Source organism: Zonotrichia leucophrys, chromosome 3 (assembly GCF_028769735.1).
Source record: "Zonotrichia leucophrys gambelii isolate GWCS_2022_RI chromosome 3, RI_Zleu_2.0, whole genome shotgun sequence".
In the NCBI taxonomy this organism is placed as follows: domain Eukaryota; kingdom Metazoa; phylum Chordata; class Aves; order Passeriformes; family Passerellidae; genus Zonotrichia; species Zonotrichia leucophrys.
The window spans coordinates 78,497,163-78,517,551 of NC_088172.1; the positions used below are offsets into that span (position 1 = coordinate 78,497,163).

General features: G+C 38.2%; 1 protein-coding gene across 2 annotated transcripts in view; it reads left to right on the plus strand.

The window, feature by feature from the left end:
• BABAM2 (BRISC and BRCA1 A complex member 2) overlaps positions 1–20,389 on the plus strand; it is a 162,222-nt gene that overhangs the window by 133,537 nt on the left and 8,296 nt on the right. For both annotated transcript variants that reach the window (XM_064708927.1, XM_064708928.1), the window contains exon 11: positions 8,656–8,809. In XM_064708927.1, coding sequence (XP_064564997.1) covers positions 8,656–8,809 — 154 coding nt within the window. The remainder of the gene's footprint in view (positions 1–8,655; positions 8,810–20,389) is intronic.

The window sequence follows — 20,389 nt, forward strand, 5'->3', positions numbered from 1 at the left end:
GTCACAAAGATGCATAAATTTCAAAATGGGAAAAGGAGGGAGGGCTTAAGCTGCTTTTCTGTCTCCTTTGCCAGCACTCCCCCTGCCTCATTCAGCAGCAGTCCGATCTTTTCCCTAGTCACACTTCTGCTGTTGCTGTAGCAGCCCATCTTGTTGTCCTTAACTCACATTGCCAGATTCAATTGTAGGTCAGCTCTGACGTTCCCAGTCCTGTCTCTGCATGCTCAGGGAGTGTCCTCATCTCCTGTGATTCCTTTTTATGCTTGAGTTTTATCAGTTCCTTGTCCATCGATGTAGGCCTCCTGCTGGTGGTGTTTGCCTTTCTGCTCACTGGATAGACTGCTCTTGAGCTTGGAGGAGGTCATCAGGGACCCATCTTCTCACCAAGACCTTTATCCCATAGGAGTCTTCCATGGGAGGAGCAAGATCCCTGAACAGCCTGAAGTCTGCTCCCTGAGGCTTAGGGGTGTGATCCTGATGTTTGTCTTGCATCATCCTCAAATGGTGATTCACAAATACACCAAAAATGGCCGGTGGTCTAGAAAGCGTGTCATAAAAGAGTGTGTTCCACAAAGTAGTTCTTTAGGTCAAAAAGCAATAGAGAGATAAGCTTTTAGTACTGTGTAAGGTGGCTTGAAGAGTAAAAGTGGTAATTGTGATGTTCAGGAGTGGGAAGATGCAGTGGGCCTGTACTGCAGTTAAAAATACCTGAAGTGGCTTAGTTGGCTGTGTGGGCCACATGAGATTACAGTGGCTTGGGTTTTGAAAGCTGCAAGCAGCAAAGGTTGGAAGAACAGGATAGCAGGTGGCAGTACAGGCTCCTCTTGACCTGCAGGATAATGTCACGCGCACCACAGATAAAAGTGAAGTAAAATAGTTTTCTTTCAAATCCCAGGAAGCATTTAAAACAGAAAAAAACCAACTTATTAGCAAGCCTCATAATCTTAATAAAATATTGGTGAGAGAAGACAATGGTTTTGCACATTGCTTTTCAGGTAAAAACATGGTTTAGATGTCTTCCTGTCCAGTTGGAAAGTAACATAAAACTTCTCAGCATCTATCAGTGTATCTCTGCTCAGAAAGCAGAGGAGTGTTTTTTGCAGTGATCCTGCCTGTGCCAAGGAAGGGCATGGCTTGCTTTTTACACCCATAACAACTGCAACTGTATTTAAGTTTCCAGCTTCAAACAATTCAGATGGAGAAGAGACAGCTTTTAGTCACATCAATCTCATCAGCACTTCCAGAAGTTACTATAGAAACTGTAACAGTAGAAACAATAAAAGGAAATAAAAACGGAAGGAGGAGGGAATGAAGATCTTTCAGAATTTGAAGTAAAAATAAAACAAAATACAAGTAAGTAGCTGAAGCTGGTAATAAGAAGCCTTTTACTTAATTAAGATAGATATGATTACAGAAATTAGAGAGGGAAAAGACCTGTAAGGCCATTATGCTGTTTCTTTTGGGTCAATATAGGATTGTAAGATAATCCACAGGAGGTAGTCCAGTCTTGCTGTCCAGTAAGAGAAATCCAATAAAAGTGTGACATAGGTGGGGTGGGCAATGACACTCAAAAGCAAGAAGCTGTTATAAAGCTGTTTTCAGATTAAGGTATAGCTCTGTTGCATGGTGTTGGACCACATAGCTGGAAACTGCTTGAAGAATATCTTGATTTGATCTGTTACTTAGTTCCTCTGTAAAACTAAACCAATAGTTAGATACTCTGTCTGCAGCACATGACTGTAACTTCAGTCATTCAAAATATTGTTATCACTTTTATTAAAAATGCTGGTTTGAATGAAGGATGGAATACTTTAAAAAAAGTTGCAGGTTATAATAAAGACATGAGATATTTTTACAACCATATAATATGCTTATGTTTAAAGAAAATCAAAGCAATTGTAGTCATAAATCTAATTGCCGCTGGTGCCTGCATTCTATTATAGTTCCCACTGTCAGTGCAAGGAGAACCACAAGGTGGATACAGAAATGTCATGCAGCCCTCCTCAAATAAAAATGGATTACATTATATTCAAGGAGACCCAAACAGACAAAACCAACTAACAAACCAAAACAAAGAAAGCTAATTAAACAAATCTACTCTGTAATGTGTCAGAGTAGTTTAATCCATCACAATTCATTGTTTCCATTTTGCCTACAGTGGTTTGTCTTTTATTGTTTAGTATTGTATTATATTCTGTTAATAAAATAGTTGTTCTTCTTTTTTTGGAGTGTTTACTTGTATTTCTGTAGTATTTATTTGAAAGTATTTCATACATAAGTCATCTTACTCATTTACTATACAAGCGTTGACTTTGCCAATGGGGTGGATATTTCCCGTAGCAAGGGCAGACCTAATTATTTCAAAACCAGCTGTGATTACCAACACACCCAGAATGCCATAAGTGTCTCAGCTAAAATTCCATAAACAGCTTTTCCTTTCAGATTTGAAATTTTGAAATGTTGATTTCAAAATAGCATCTTCCTGCAAAAAAACTGATTTTCTCCAGAAGGGATGTCAGCCCTAATAATATTTAACAAATTCAAATTCCTGTGACTGCTCTCTGTTAACCTAAAGTCCCACAGTAATGCCATTGATATGTTATTTGTCATCCTTGCTTTCTCATTCCTGCAAGAATAAATCATCACACACCAAAGCAGGATAGCTGTGGCATTCAGTAATTTTTGTGTATTTTAAGCCAAGTTTCCCCTTTCATTTTTTGCCAGTAGAATGTAGGCCAAAGGCCTTCAGCACACACAAGTCCAGGGAATATTCACTAGGGAAAGCAGCCTGAAGTCCTGCCCTGAGGAGCTTTGTGCTAGACACTACAGCCCCCAGAATGCTTGTGGCTAAATCTATTCAGGCTTCTCCGTAGGAACCATGATCAATATAAATCCTGATAGGCCTTCTGCCCTGGAATTTTTATCTAAAAACTGAAGAAAACTCTTTTTCCTTGAAGTTGGGTAAAGATTTTTCATCCATTGTAGGGGCTGTCTGAATCACCTTTCTCATAGGAGAAGTCATGTCAAAAAATCTAGTATAAATTTTTTTTTAAAACGGGGCTTGAGAGATGTGTAAGTGATATAGTATATGTATTGCCATGGAGTTGCACTGAAAATTCACATGGATCTCATCCATATCATCCCAGGAAAACTGCAGAGCTCTGAGTTCAAGGAGCTTTTCAGTTTGAGGCCATGCATTCAAATCCACTGTTTTTCCCGGCAGTGAGAGCTCAACTGCAAGTAAGGCAGAGAGAATGTGAAATTCAGTGAACCAAAAAAAGAACAGGCAGAAAGATGATGAATATGTACTAATAAGAGACAGAAATGCAGTTCTGGAGCCTGGAATATGTGTTTCCTGTTTCCATTACTTACTTCATCAGAAGTACTTGAGTGCAGAGGCAGTCTCTCGCCAAAGCTGGATGATAAGTAAGGAGTGAGTCAGGGAAGTTTGGGAAGAGAACAGCTAGTATCAGGCTGAGAGTCTTCAGTGTTCTCTGGAGACTTGAGACTTGGCATATCCTTCTTGGTTTTCTGGTGAAATAATTGTAACAAAACCTCTCACATGTCCAGTAATCATGGATTCTGAAGTATGTACTATGGCAGTCAGCATTGGAAGGACTTGTGTTTGGCTATATAAAGTATTTTCTACTAGTAAGTCTCAGAAGAATTGCATCCCACAGGCTGGCACTTAGCATCAACAGGCCGGTTGACTCTTCTTTCCTTGTTCCTTCATTCCTGATCTGGAATCCCTAAAGAACCTCTCAACTCATGAATGTGCTGTGAAACTTTTTTTCAAGTATTTTATGTAGCTAACATCATTCTTATGATTATTAGAATCATCACATTGAAAAGCTCATGCAGAAATGAACACGTTTAATTGAAGCAAGACTTCAGTGTTTGCAGTAAAGAAATGCAGAGGGGAGAAGCCAGAACAGTGTCTCCTTTGGCCAGCTCTGTGCAGCCTAGGACTGTTTAGAACTGGAAACCACAATGTGTTATCTTCTGGTTGAAGGCAGCTCCATAAAGCAAGTACGGATTGAACTAAGGTTGTACAGGCCATAAAATCTTGTCAAAGTAGAAATCCCAACAATAAAATATCCAGATCACTCAGTGTTCATGAGTGCAAAACAAATTTCAGGTGCAATAAACTGCTGCAGAATCAAGCATCCCAAAGGTTAGTAAGATAACCAGTATGGCAGCATCCAAGGATTTAAATGAATTCAGTGAGTAAATGTTGGCTTTTGTGAAGACAATTACCTGGATTTATCCAGTGCCACATAAAGGATAAATAAACCTTTTCCCTAGAACGAGGGAACAGTATATGGAATTTTTTTTAAATGTTACTGTCTAAGTGCTTTGAAATATATTAATGGCCACCAAGCATTTCCAAGCGTGGTTGTGTTCTTCCATCTCTTTTCTCCAGTGCTTAAAGGTGGAAAAGAGGCCACTGTGGTAAACCTGCTCTTTTCTTCTCAGCATTTTGCTTTCAGAAAACCTGTAGCAGCACTGGTACATGCTTTATTCCTTCCATATTTCATATCCTGTTGAACGAGTCGTCAAATTAGATGCTGAAGATACTATTTTAAAGTTGTTAGGATAGTCAAAATCAACTCTGTAGTTGTTGACGTAAGCTTAACTAGGTAACCTGTTCCAGGCCTCAGATTGCTTTTTTTGAAGAAAATAAGCAATTCAACCTTACAGATGCATTGCACAGTTTGTTAGCTGTTAGTAAATCAAGATTTTGGCTTTAAAGTAACTATGTTTTGAGTATATATATGCATTAAATACTAAGTCAAGAGAAGCAAATTTGTATGTTACTTCTAGATAGTTTCTTATGTTTCAAAAAGAGAGCAACTTCAACTATTTATAAACTGTAATTAAGTTTCTTTACAACATGACTCATTCTCAACAAGCAAGTCCTTTTTCTTTTGCTTTCTTATGAACTGTGTGGGAAAATTAGGGTTCAATCAGTGAAGAATTTACTCAATGCTTAATTACCCATAAACAGCCCTCCAAGTTCTGCTCATGTAGTGCTTGCATAAAGACATTATTTTCCCCACTCTATAGCTGTCTAAAATTTGACTTTTAAAGAATGATCTGTAAATTGTAATGTAGGAGAAAGCAATGTTTTATTGGATTCCTTCTCCAGTCTGCTTCTTTAAGTTCCTCTTACATTAACAGTATGATGCTTAGGAGAGCCAAAGTAAGAAATCATGAGATTTAAATTACTTTGAGCATGGAACTAAATTAGAAAGCTTTACTTTCCTGAATGAGCTAATTGTTTAAATTTTCCAAAGGAAATGTTTCTATTTCTGCGAGAGAAGGGGTAAATGGGACTTCCTCTGACATAATTTTCATTTTAAATCTTGAGTTTGACAGCAGCATTTTTACCTTCATAACCAAATATTACTGCTTAACTGCATGACTTGTATAAGCTTGCTAGTTGAAATGACTCACTTACGCAGATGAAGTTATTTTTAGGGAGATAATTTGCACTGTTTAGAAGAGAGGAAAAAAGGGAGAGAGAGTCCTACTAAGAGCTAGATCTCTCATTATAGTTTACAGAGCTCATGAACCCAGCATCCAAGCAAAAGATGACTAAGCAAGGGGTCTATTGGTACTTTCAGGAATTTACAGACATGAGTCATCTGCTTATTTTCTGCAGACATATCACCAGGGTACTTTGTGAGTCAGCTGTTATTTGGGAATAGTACTTGTATTCAACAGGAATACATTTTTGTAGTTCTTAGGTAACTAACATGCCAAACCAACACAGGCTTTTACAGTTTGCCTAGTTCAGGTGTTAATTTACAAAACTGATGCCTTGTTTACAAAACTGATGTGTTGTTCTTAACTGTGATGCATTTTTCATGGCAAAGTGTGAATGGTTGTCTTGCATGTAATTACAGTAACACCTTTGTCGTCCTAGATATTGCATGAAGGCAGATCTGATTTTTTATTAATGTACAGATTGAGAGTCAGACTGCCTACACATGACCAGGTAAAAAGAAACATTTTCTTTAGCAAGCCATATGTGATTATGAGCAGAATTTGACCTTTTATGTCCAACACACCTTGCCAGCATTAATTACCAGTGGTATTTGCTTATTTTTTCATTCTGTGCACTAACAGTGGCAATGCACAGGCCTCCACTGGGACGGAAGCAAGTTCTTGCCTTCCTTTCCTAGTGCTGAAATAATAGCTGGCTACCTTGAGATATGTATAACACTTTAAACTCAAGGCTATTTCCTGTTTACTGGCCTTTTAGGTGTGGTTGTGTTCCAGAATTAGGGACAGGTTTTTTTACTTGGTCTGGACTCATCCACACCTTGTATTAAGGAAACACTTGGGTTAGAAAAGTGGAAGTTTGGCAATTTCAGGTGAAGGGTGTTATTATAAATCAAAGGCAGTTTAAATTTTTCAAAACTCTACTTGCAGCTCAGGGTAATGCTGCTGCTGTCCAGATGTGGGATGCACAGTTTTGAATCTAGTTTGATTTTCTGATTTATGTGATCAGTTTATAATGTAATTCCTGAAAATTCCTATACAGATTTTGGTTAATAGAATATATTTTGGTGGTACCTTGTCATAACAAATGCAGGTTGTCCCTGTAGTGAGAGCACTGCCTTGATTATCCATTTTAAACAACATTTCTAGTGCTGGGTACTTTGCCCTGAGAGCCCACCTTTAGTTGTAGGTAACAGGGGAAAAAAACTAGTGCTCCTTGCATGTGTTATGTAGATGGCAATTTTGAAGGGAAAGTTAATGGAAATTAGAAATTCTTAACTAAAAGGTCGAGTACAAGGACTAAATTATTGTTTGAATGCTTTGCTAAAGTTTGTTATTCTTCTCGCTCAAATAAGTGATAAAATACAAAAGTATACAAACTTGGTTTCTCTTAAGGACTTGGTACTTAAGAATGAAAAAGATACACTAGAGAAACAGTTTAAGCACTCAGAGCTGAAGTATTGTAAGATTAAAATAGAGAATCAGTCTTATTGATTCTTTTCCATGGTGGAGTCCTTCAGAGACCGAGGCGCACACATTATTTGCGAGGGGAGGAGACTGCGTGCTTGCTGATAAATGGCCAGGTCACACCAATGTTGTTCAGGGCTGTTATTTAGTAATCACATTATAAAGAGGAATTCAACAGAGCAATCTTTGAATCTAACCTTTGTTAAAGCAGTGATCTGCCCTCGAATTAGCAGAACTCTGCCCATGTCATTAGTGCTTAAATATCTGCTGGGAGCTGCTGTGTGGGCTGAGTCACTCGGGCTCCGGGAGTTGTCACGTGTGGCTCAGACACTGGGTCATGAACTGAGCCAGCACTGTCCTCCATGGGAGCATTTGTTGTATTTTGGGACCGTGGCTGCAATAGCACGTTTAATTTAGTGTGCTTCATGGCTGTAAACGCTTCTGTTCCTAGAGCTTGGAGGGTCCTTTAGCGCAAACAGAGATAGGGTGTAGCTGGTGCACTTCTGAGTATTTAGATGTGATTAGATAAAGGGAAAAATGAAGGAACTAGCAGGATGATAGCATGGAATTTGGAAAATAAAACCTGTCTTACACTGATTCCTCAGTCTGTTAGCAGAGATTTCACTGGAGGTGCTAGAATCTCTGGAAGTATTTAAAGTACAATTCCATTGCCGTGTTCTTTCACTGTACAGAATTTTAAAAATGTGATTTGAAGGATATCAAAAAGTATGGGTTTAGATGCTTCATAAAGGAAGCCTACCCCTTTAAAAGAAGTTACCATTCTGTTAATTTGGATGTTAGATTAGACATTTAATATTAGTAATTCAAGTCTGTTGTCCTAACTCAGTTTAACTACAGATTTCTGAAGCCTCCTGAAATAAGAAGTAGACCAAGAAAATACAAACCATAATTCTAACAATGAAAAAGTTAGGTTAAAAACTAGTTCTGACCAAGAAAACATACACAGTTTCTAACTGTTGTAGACTATTTTATTGTTCACTAGACCTAGCTGATCATGAGACAGTGATAGGCAAAGGGAACTAAGAGGTTCTGATTTTTATTTTTAGTGTGATATTTTAGGTAATAATGACTTTGTGGTGTGTTTTTAGTTTTGTGGGTGTTTTCTTGTCTAGCAAATGACAGCAAGCTGAAATCTTTTCCAGCTCATATGACTGAATCTTTCTACATTCTTTATCAACTCATTTGGCTGCTTTAGGACACAGATAGCTGTAAAATAAGGATGATAATGTTTTTGATGTCCATGAGGACACTAAAATATATTGGTTAAAGCAGATAAATTTGGTTTTTTAATGAAAAGCAAAACAGAATGTATTTTGTGAATTTTTGAAAGGGAAGATTTCACTATAAAAGTAGGGTTTTTTAAAAATAACTAAATAACCCTGGTGAAGATTTTATGATTAACATAGCAATGCACTAGCTAAACTTTTTTAAAATCATGTACTTTACAGAAATGTTTTGGTAAAGCAAAGTGTCCCATACAGCAATAGGTTGGAATCATTGCTTATAAGAAATGCAGAAGGATGTTTTATAACTAACCATCAGTTTCTCCTTTTCTGACACCTTTAAACCAATAGAATGGTCTGATATATTCCCACTAAGCAAAAAGGAAAAAATACACTAGCATATTTTTATAACTCTTTTTTTCCTTTTGAATTGCAGTTGACCTACCCCTCTATTTTCCTCGAGACCAGCCAACCCTAACATTTCAGTCTGTGTACCACTTCACTAACAGTGGCCAGCTGTACTCCCAGGCCCAGAAGAATTACCCATACAGCCCCAGATGGGATGGCAATGAAATGGCCAAGAGAGCAAAGTAAGTCAGATTGCTGTTTCCTACTAAGCATTCCATTTGTTTCGTGGTCTTTGGTGGGTAGAAATTTCATGGATGTAACTGCATTTTCAGGATTACAAAAGCTGAACCTGTTCTTGTTCTCATACAGTCCTGGTGTTCCTGTAGATGAGTGTAGACAGATACTAATCATGCTTATGGCATTAGTGCCAGAGGATGAACAAAAGAAGGCTCTTTCTGCCAGGCTTTGTATGACACAGAGTGGTGACAGTGTCTGCTCCAGAGAACTTCCAGCCTAAGTAGATGAGATAGCCCCTAGCAGGCGTAACCTGCATGGTAGCAGTCAGTCAAGGTAACTCCCTGGGGTTGTGTTGAGGGGACCCTGAAGGGAAGCATGTGAGATGGAGAGAGCGAGAAGAAAAACCTGAAAGATCTGGAATTAGGCTGTAATGAAAAGGCATGGAAGAACAGGAGGAGGTAGAGCAAACCACCATTCCAGCACAGGAGGCAGCCCTATCAGATCTTGAGAAAGTTATCTGAAAATCTGAATGTGTCTTGCTTTATTGCCTTTTTGTTGGATGGAAACAGAGAATCGCTGTCTCCTTCCTCTGCATTTTTTCTGCAAGCCCTCATTTTGGGCTGAGGAGAGATCACTTCAGTCTGTGTACCCCTTTAGTTAACGGTGACAGGGCAGCCTCAAAGAGGTTCTGTTACAAGGGCAAGCTGCCGCAGGCAGTGGTGTCCCCAGAGCTAGATATTATCCCTGTCTTCTCATGAAGCAGAACAGATTTTACCTGAATGGGGAAGTTAAGGCAGCAGGCTTGCTGCAGTGTTTTAATTTTGCAAAGTGTAAAAATGTTAGAACAGCGAGAGATTTAAGCAGGCTGATTATCAGTTGTTCAGCATGTAAAAGCATCAAACTGCATAAATCACAGGGTGTATTGGGATGAACATTTTGAATGACAGTCAGAAGATTAAATTAAATCAGCAAATATGCATAAAGAAGAGTTGAAACAAAAATAGTTCAAGCTGAGTAAATCAAATGAGTGGCATGGTCAGAGACTGTAATTTGGAAATAATGGAAGCAAACAACAATTGACTGATGCATTTGTAGATTTTTATACTGATTTAAATTCTATGGAAAACATCAAGTAACATTTGATTTGGAATTTTAATATGCATTGTAATAAAAACTTTTTGGTTGTATTTGGTTTTGCCACCATACTGTTTATAGGAGCACCATTTCTTAATCAACTATGATTTTTTGTGTGTATGGACCTTCTTCTTTTCTTTAGCAGGATGAGTATTTTGTTTACAAAAAAAAAAAAAAAAAAGAAGAACAATAACTGGAAGCATTACTGTGGCTTTTTTTTATGCCCATACTACAAAATGCATTTCTTTTGTAGCTGAAAGCTTACAAGTACTTATATGCTGTCTGCTAAGTGCATTCGCTTATGAGTGGGTGTGTACAAATGGACTTCACTGCCCTGCACTTGAAATTTAGAAGTATGACAGCAGTTCTCTTTAAAAGCACTAAATGTGTACACTTACTATCACACGTACGTTTGGTGAGGTTATTCACTCTTACGTTGGAGGCTCTGCACTGAAGCTCTACCCTGGCTGCGTAATAGGAGAGGGATGATGAGAAGCGGGGGAAGGCAGTGTGCAGAGATGTCTGAAATAGCAATCACTGAGCTGCTCAGAGACACAAACTGCTCCGCTTAAAAGCGCTTCGCTTGCAGGAACAGCTAGTGATTCCTCAGTAGGTACCATAAATAAATCTGCATCAAGGAAAATATGATGTTATGATACATGTGAGCATATTTTAAGAAAGATTTTGAACACAATTGAACATCTTATGTAAACAGTGTTTAAAATATTTGCTAGGGCTTCTTAGAATAGGTTAGTGTGTTTTAACATAACCAAATAACTTCTTATTCTACTTAATTTTTACCACAGACCTGTTATGGACCAACTATATGGGAATATATGTTGATATGTGGGAAAGCATTCTGATGAGACATATTAGTTCAAACAGCACATGAAAACTTCCCAAATAAAAACAGGAAAAAAAGAACACATTATTTACCCTCTAGAAACAATGTCATTCTACTCTGCTGAAGTAAATTTAGCCCTAGTTAAATCAGAGACAACTTGTTTGTGTTTCTAAATACTGTCAATTAGGGTTTGCTTATATATAGTCTTTTTCCCTCTTAGCAAAATTGTCTCCCAAGTGCTCAGCATTCTTTGAGACAAAACATCTCTGTTTATCTTCCTGGCCATTGCTCTAGGGCCACAGGATCTCCCACTTGATATTCCAGTATTTGACCAAGTTCTCCACCCTTCTTCTCAGACTTCAGGCAGGGATCAGTGTACTCTGTCTTCCTCACTGGGGCTAAAGACACCATCAGGGATAGATTTTGCTTGCTCTTGCACCAACTGTAGGAGCATCATCCAGGTGGAAATGGCATCAGTCACAGCTTTCCTCGTCCTCAGTTTTGGCAAGCCCTGTCTCTGTTTTCAGCAACTCAGCCTGTTTATTCATGGGCAGAGCTGTCATAAGTTCATACCAAAGGGACTTTGATTCTGTGCCCAGCCTTCTCCCAAGGTTGTTTTGGTGTGGGTTGTTGATTTTTTTTTTCCAAACAGATGAGCCCATCCAGTTCCTTTGGTGCAGGGACTAAACTTGAAAGTCTTGGTATCCTTGCTTATCTCTGTGGCCCCCAGCAGAAGTAGGCATCTCTTTTGAAGTTAGGACTTAACCCTTTGCTGTAGCCCGAGACAATCAGTAGTAACTATAGGCAGGAGCAAAATTAGTTCCCTAAAATGCATACATATAAAAGTAGATGGTATGCATTCACACCTAGAGACGTATCACCTAAATCTAAAAGGCAAATTCTCATATCAGAATATCACTTTAGCTGGATCTTTTTTATTCAGAGAGAAAAACTGCCCATGTTCTTGCTGAACTTATTGGACCAATTTATATCTGTCTCATAAAGTCCATGAAGTCAAGCCTCTTTTCTGTGTCCTCTTAGGCAGATTTTAAAATCACTGGGCTCCATTGCAGCCCACTGATTTGGATTCCTCACTGAGAGATAGCATCTGGTTACTGAAGATTGCTGTTGTCTTAGCCCAGGGGTTGCCCTCTGGCTTTATTTAATTCTGAAGGATGAATCAAGTCCTGATTTAATAATGTGATTTCAGTTGCCTCCAGATTGCTTGTTTCTCAGCTAACACAAAATTTTAACCTGTTCCTCCAGCTAGAAACAGGGAAACCAATAACATAAGAATTTTCTTACAAGCTGCTGAGATGCCATTTCCTCTCAGTTGGTATCTCAGGCTTTGCCTCTTGTAGGTCATTTATTTATATGTCTGTGGCCTCCTGCGTAAGCAGCTTCTCCAAAAGTTTTGGTCCTAAAATACAATGGCAAGCCTAAGAAAATACAGTAAATTATGGAAAGTTAGCAGCCTTGTTTGTGGTGTACGTGTGAAGTAAAACATCTCTGTGCAGTTTCCATGGGAAAGCTTTCTTGTCTTTTTGCTTAAATAGGCATTCAAGTGTACATAAATGGAGTCTTTAAAGAACGTGCTGACTTGAAGCCTGGGTTTTTATGAAGGAATACTGTAAATAAAGCTTGTTTGTTTATACAAATGAAATTCAGTTCTTAGATACACTCTGGCCCAAATTCTGTGACCCAGTGCTGCTCTGTAGACTTAGATTATACTTCAGGGGAGAGCAAGTTAAATCTCAGTTTATTCTTTTATCCTACATAAATCCACCTACTCATCATTAAAAATAGCAGGAGCATGGAAAACTGGTACCACAATAAGAAGTTGTTCCAAGGGTTCATATTCCCTTTTTTTTCCAAGTTGGCTGACAAAACAGGTTTCTGAATGACAATGTTATCCCTGACCATCCCTCGGTGTTTGGCGAATGCGGTGTAAATTTTATCTATCTCTTTGGGCATTCAGAGGGTGAAAGCATCAAAGGTCAAGTGCATCATCAGATTAGGTGCAGGTGCATCTTGTGCAGGCCACAGCCGCAGCTTGGGTTTGTGCTGAGCACAAGAGTGCCATGGTTAGGAGGTGTCAGGCTGGTGAACTGGGCCACAGCATTTTCAGCCTTAGCCACGGCTTCTCCTTGAGTATCAGCAAATTGATGATGTCTGTCATGTGTATGATTGAGGCCCCCACTACAAGAAAGATTGGAGGTGCTGGAGCATGTGCAGAGAAGGGCAATGGAGTGGTGAAGGGTCTGGAGCACAAGTGCTGTGAGGCGTGCTGGAGCTGGGGGTGCTTAGGCTGGAGAGAAGGAGGCTCAGGGGTGACATTGTCACTCTCCACAGCTGCCTGAAGGGCGGTGTATCCACATGGGGATTGGCCTCTTCTCCCAGATAACAGGTGATAGGACAAGAGCAAATGGCTGCAAGTTGCACTAGGAGGGGTCTAGTTTGGATATTTAGAAAAATTTCTTCCCCAAAAGGGTTGTCAAGCCAGGCTGCCCAGGAGGGAATGAAGTCACCACCCCTACGGGTATTTCAGAGGTGTGTGGATGTGGCATTTAGGACGTGGTTTAGTGGTGGGCTTGGCAGTGATGGGTTAATGGTTGGACTCGATGAACCTGAAGGTCTTTTCCAATCTTAACAGTTTGGTGATTCGATGATTACATTAACAGATTAAAATACTGCATTTCTTAGTTTAATAAAAGGATATTTGGAAAGAAAAAGGGACAGTTGTTGTGTTGCTGTTTAGACATAACAGTTGTAGTATGTCAAAGACTTGCTGTTCTATTAAGTAAATTTTGTGTGCCCTAATGATTTTTTTTTGTTATTTTGACATTAACCAGTTTCGACTCATCCAATTTTTTATTGTTATTCAGATTTCTTTCACATTTTAGGCAGAATACCTTTTACTATATTTCAAATTCTTAAAAAATAACAACTTTCAAAATTTTCATGAAACTTTTGAGTCCCAGCTATGCTACCATGAATCTCACTATAAAATTTACATGTAAATGTTGCACCCTTTTTATATCTTCTCTTCTTGATAGGTGTAATTAAGGTAATAATTTTTTATTCTAGTTATTATTATATTATATTTATTATTATATTATATTTATTATATTCTAATTTTTGGGGGGTTTTTTAAATATTTTTTTTTATTTTTAGGTTGCATTTAAGTTGGAGGTTTTTTGCTTATTTGTAAAAGTATCAAGTTGTCTTTGCCTGTATTATGTGATTTTTCATGCACATTAGTCATCTTTAAAGACCAGTGTTCCAAAAACTAACTTATTTGCATGACATATATTCACCTTAAAAAGCTTTTTGCATGACTGTCTTTGTCTCTGTTGCATGTTGTCTTAAACTTACAATGAAATTCATAAAAATGAGAGTAAGGAACAGAAGTATAGAAGCCAGGGACATCATTCTTCTCTGAGTGTGTGTGCATGTGTTCAGACACTTGCAAGGCTCAGAGGATTCTTTCTGAGGAAGAACGCCAGCATAGGTACAGCTGAAGGCTGAGGGGGTGAGCTGGGTCGCTTGTTTAGCTCTGGTTTTTGATAGTTTTGCATCAGAAACTGAACAGAAGTGATTTCCCAGCCTGAAATGGAGTAAAGCTGACGTTTTGTTGCCGCTGGTGGGCCGCTCCTCAGAGCAGCAAAGGGGCAATGCACTGTGACAGCCAGAACGGGAGGAGATGTGGCGACCCAGGCGTGTGAAGCTTACCAAGAAGTTAATTTGATTTTATACACCATTAAATCAAAGCTGATTTTCTGTGGGAGTGTCAGCTGATCAGAATTCTATGGGAACAATAGAAAGGAAAATGGAAAAAGCTACGTTTTGTTAAAATACTTAGTGATTGTACTTGTCCTTGTAGTGTGTTCTGCAGTCGATTTACCAGCAAAACTTAATAACAAAATTATTTTGATTGTAAGAGATAACAGATGAAGTAGATAGGGCTTTTAATTAGAATTTTCCCAGTACATTCCTTTATTTTTACATAGTTCTTCTGCATACAGTACAGAATACAGTATATATCATGATAGTTGCACTTCTTGAGTCATATTTTTCATGTAGTTTTCTTTAAATGTCTCCCTGGATAATTAAGTCTGACTCTTAAGTTATGGTATGTTAGTTTCTGACAGGTGCCTGCCAGGGATCTTCAGTGCTGTCATGCATTATGTGGATTTCAGCCAAGACAGAAGGGCCTGGGTATTTGTTTCTGGTCACTTCTCATTAAAGCTTTGACTGTGGGGAAGAAAAACAACTATTTAAAGATGAGGAGTATAGGTGCTATAGGAAGTGCATAGAAATAAAATCTGTTAGGCAATTAGTTTTTCTGCGATTTTGTATAGATACTCTGTATATGTGTGAACTGTACATATGTGCGTTTTGATACATAGTAAATATTCTTTCTGCAAAAAAGTATTCTCGGATATTGACAAGAGAAATGCACAGAAGAGATTGGAGAAGTTGGCATGGTATAAGTGGAGTATAATAGCACTTTGCTGGAAGACAACTGCTTTGTAGGAATGAAAGGTTAGAATTTAATGTAGGTGGTTCTTGGATAACTGGGATTAAGTGGCATTCTAGAAATACTGTGAAACACAGTCACTGTCTGATTTGGCTTTATTAGAGAACTCCATTATACATTTATGAAAGCTGCTTGTTCTATATTAGAACATGAAATTACAGTTAGGAACTTGCACAAAAAATGTCCTCCCTTTCTCGAGAGAAAAGGGTAGAGAGAAATACATGGATTTGTAAGGAGCTGAGATTTAATAGCTTAGATAAACACTGTTGCCTGATCAGTTACAAAATAAACAGCTAAATAAAAATAGGAAGTGAGCTCCATAGTCTTGTCTTTTGAGTAATACTCATAATTGTTCCATTAAGCTAGGTAAAACTCTGTCTTCATTTAGCCCACTATCATGTCTGTATCAATAGGTAAAAGTCTGTACTCGTTTAACCCACTGTCATGTCTGTATCAATAGGTAAAACTCTGCATTAATTTAGCCCACTGTCATGTCTGTATCAATAGGCAGAAGTGGATGCCTGTAGAAAAGCATGGCAGAGCATGTAGTCATATTTCCATTGTATGTTCTACCATCCTCAAGGATTTCTTTATGCAGTACTGGTACATTTCTGTTAAGTAATCTTACCTGGCTTTCCTTCTATTCACTTCCTTTTTGAACCAACAGCATACCATCATGAAATTCTGTGGCAAGGGATCACACAGGTGTGGTGTGAATAACAAACTCTGTTGGCTTTTTACATTCCTGCCTCCTCCTAGCTCAAGTTGTTGTTACCCTCTACCTTTTGTATGAAGAGAGGCAGCAAATAGTTAATCTACTGATCCCCTCCATAACCTTTGTTTTATGATCCTCCATTTCTCTTGCTCTGCTCACTCCTTCCTTCTCTAGAACCTCTCCGTCTTTCTGGTCACCCTTGTCCTGCTTCTTTCTCCCTTTACTGTTTCTGTGATTTTCCTTCTGTTTCCTTTTCTGTTACTCACCATGCGTTTATATGGTGGTGTAGTGGTATTGTCTGATGTACTCTTTATTCTGCTTCTAACAGCATCTGATTTTGTTTTTTGCATACAGGTGAAGGCTAGTTAACAGTGTCATTTTAGCACCAACATCTCCTAACAGTTTTTCAGAGCCTATGTTTTTTGTGGTAGTAAAATTATGTCCTTTTCCTCACATATTTCTCCTTTCATGTTTGTCAACACTGACAAACCTGGTATGTTATCTCCCAGTTATCCCACCTGGTATGTTATCTCACAGTCTCCTAGTACTGTAAGAACTATCTGCAGTTCCTCATAATTGTGCCTTATTTTCCTTCCCTGGCTAAATTGTTAACACTAACAAACCTTTCCATCTTCCATTGCTCACTTCTTCATATCATGTAAGAATATGAACAACACAAGTCAGAACACCCATTTCTGTGCATTCCTCAGGTGACTTCCCCCAAATGGTATTCATCATTTATTCCTGTCCTTTTCTTTGTATCTTGGCCTGCTCTTTATCTACTCACGGATCTTTTCTCCTTCTGTGGTAATTCAGGGGTTTTTATGCCTTTGAAAAACTTTCCCAAATACTTGTAGGTAAGTTGAGCAGTGTGTGTCACTTGAATTGTTCTTGTTCATGTGGTTTTGATACCTTAAGAAAATAGGAGACTTGGGAAGCACAAGTTTGACTCCTACCCAGTATGTCATATTTACTCAAGTCCACTAATTTTGGACTATTTATGAATTTTTATAATAATTTCTATTAACAGTCTCTACCAACTTGTAATGTATGGACATGAGATTCATTGAGTCATAGCTCCTTCTATCCTCCCAGACCTCCAGACCTTTTTTTAATTGACATCACACTGCTCTGGTACCAAGCTGTTTTAAGCAGGAGGCTACAAGCTATTTAAGAGTTTAACTTTCTCACACTTGAGTTTCTCTGGAACTTGGGTGTGAATGTAATCTGGGGCTGCTGATTTGGTTGTATTTTGTTCATTTGTTCATTTCCTTTTTGGCTGACATATATGCATGAGTTGAATCTCTTGGTACATCTCTTGGAAGGCCAGATTCTGGTATTGCAAATCTTTAAGCACTTCCATTTCATTTATTCTTTGTGATTTTACTTCTCCTGAGTATTTTTACTTTTTGACCACATTTTGCATTGCTTGACAAGTGTTTATTTTGAGGGTCACAGTTAAATTGTTCCTCAAATTAATTTTCTATTTGTTTTATTCTGCTTTTACTTGTTAGTATAAAGGTTTATTTCTGTCTGGTTTTTCCCTTTGGATGGGTCTCCAATCTTTTGAGCATTCACTTTTACTTCTAATAGCAAATATATATCCTTTGTAAAGCAAAAAGAAACAAGTGCTTTCATATGTTTTATAAAATCACAGATGTGTGGCATCTCATCCGTTTCCTTCTGACTGGTTTGTTCTAATGAATATCCAAGGAGGTTTCTTTTCTGGTTTGGTATGTTGCCTTCGGCCCCTGTTGATAAGCAATCTGGCAAAGCAAAGCGGATGGCATGATGAAATCAGTCCTTTCACCTGCAAGCAAACTTTGTTTTCAGGGATGCTGCTTGTCAGACTCGTTATGGATGTATCTGTGGTGTAACTCTTCATTTCTGCCTCTGAACTACTATTAAGGGATTCAATAATGTCCTCAAGATCATTCAAATTCTATTATTACTACTGTGAGCTCCTCTCTTCTTGAATCTCTGCACTTGTCTTTCCTTACAAGCTTCGCTCCTGAACATATCCTTGCCCAGTCTTTTCTGCTTTCTCTTGCTACTTATCACTACTTTCACACATTCTTTACCATGCCTTTTAAGCTTTGAAGAGGTTCCTAGTTGCATCTTGTCTCACATTGACTCTCTCCTTCAAATCTAATAAAAAGTTTATTAAATAATTGCTCTCCAACAGCAGAGCTCATTGTGCATTTTCACAGCCTAGATAAGAGGAAATAATATGTTCCTTGACTCTTTAAGAAGTTAACCTTTACCTGAAGTGGGAAAATATGGCTATGGCACTTCAGCAACTAGGAAAAATAGAGCAGACTTGTCATGCTGTAGCTCATAGGACTGGAAATTTCCTGCAAGTTAACAATATGTTTAAAAAGACTCTATGAAGATTTTTTCCATGATGGCCTTGGAATATCATTCTCATGATCCACTGATAAGGAAACAGAGTGACCGTGCTGTGACCGAGATATTCCAGTGCACCCTTCACAGACACCCACTGCCCTGTGGGGAAAATGGAAGTTAAGAAAGCAGAAGCAAAGTTTGCTATGATCTAAGACCACAAACCTTCATCTGACTGAAGTACATCTATTTATGTACATTGTGGAGAAGGTGAAGGAAGTGAAGTGTTTTATCTCTTGAACTGACTGGCAAGCAGAAGGCATTGATGAAACTGTTTCAAAATGAGAAGTTCATTTTTCTGTGTGTGCTTTGGAACACATAGATTCACTGTGTCTATGCAATACACCTTTATAAATTTTTAAAATATCTATATCAGAAATCTTTGAGACATTAAATACCAGAGTCTTGAGTTCCAGATGGTTTTAAAAAGTTGCTTTCATAGTTACTGGCCTTGGTCTGTATGAACTGATTATGTCCAGTAGATGTAATTTCTATCTGTTATTGTCAGTAAAGGTCCATGCATTTGGAGGGCATATATTCTTGGAATCAAAATTAGCATCTTTTACAAAGTGATAACCCTACTTATGCTTTAAAATAAACATTAATTGCCAGCCTACATGATGATCTGCAATCTTGGCTCCACAGCAGTTCCCTAGAACTCCCTTCCTTTATATTTTGCCTTTAGTCGGGTTGTTATATTTATGGTTGTTTCGTGCTTTGAACAGATTGTCAAAATTCATTTTGCTTTATGGTAAGTTGGGCAGCAAAGTCATCTTAATTTTTACAGCAGACCAATGTTGAATTCTTCACTTTATTTATAAAATCAATTGATACCATAGGTTTTTGGAAATTAAATGAAAATATAAGTTTTATTTCTGTTTGCTTCATATGGATTAAAGCTACCTGTTAATTCTGCAGTCAGCAAACTGTTGAAAAACATGTCTAAATATAATAATTTTTTTGTACCTTTCTGTGTGACTTGAATCAGAAATAACTTCTGGAGGAAAAAGATAGATATTGTTAGTAAAATACAGAAAACAGCTTCTGGACATGAATGGATATTAATGTTTAAACTTCTGATATGTACTTGATTTCACTAGTTCTGCCACTTCTATTTCCTGTTACAGTTTTGGTTTGTTTGTAATTTTGGAGTCAGGTTTCTGTCATGCAGTATAATAAACTGAGCTAGCTGTATTTCTTAAAAGCTTGCATGTTGGTGGCTGCCCACTGCAGATCTGCAGATCTCTTGATGCTTGATTACTGTTCTGTCTGTCCATGAGCCTGGCTGCACAGTCAGTGCCTTGCATGGACTGGCAGTTAGAAATAGGCAAAAAAAGTTTACTAATCTCCTTGTGGATAATTCACAATAAAAGGAGGTAGAGAGAGAGAAATATTAGAAGAGGAAGAAGGATTGTGATGCAATTTTTTTTTTGGCACACAGAAAAAAAATTGCTCGCAGCTTAATGGTGTTATGCACTGGCTCCTTTGTACATTTGTGTGTTTAGCCAGTTACAGTAGCAGAAATTTAAGAACTATTGTCTTGCTGTTGTATAAACACTTCAGATGTTTGCTTGGCACGACCAGTTCTGGAGATGTGTAAAATGGAGAACTGTGTAGACATTGTGTTTCACATAAAAGCAAAATATTTGCTATAGATAAAGCTGCCTCGTAAGGAAATTCTAAACCACATCCCAAGAAGCATACCATCAAGAAGCTTAGTTTAGAAACATGAATTCATGCCAAGTATCGTGATGTATATTTGAAGTGAGAAAGAAATCCTGGAAGATACCTATTTCATTCTGCTGCTGTGCTTGGATAAGTTTTTGTGATACCCAGATTTGAATGGTGATTTAGAAATGCTGCTGTCTCCTGAGTGCCTTGTGCATTCCATAATAGTCCTGATTTTCATTAGCTCCTGAGCCTTTGCCACTTGGCACCTGGCCCTGCCT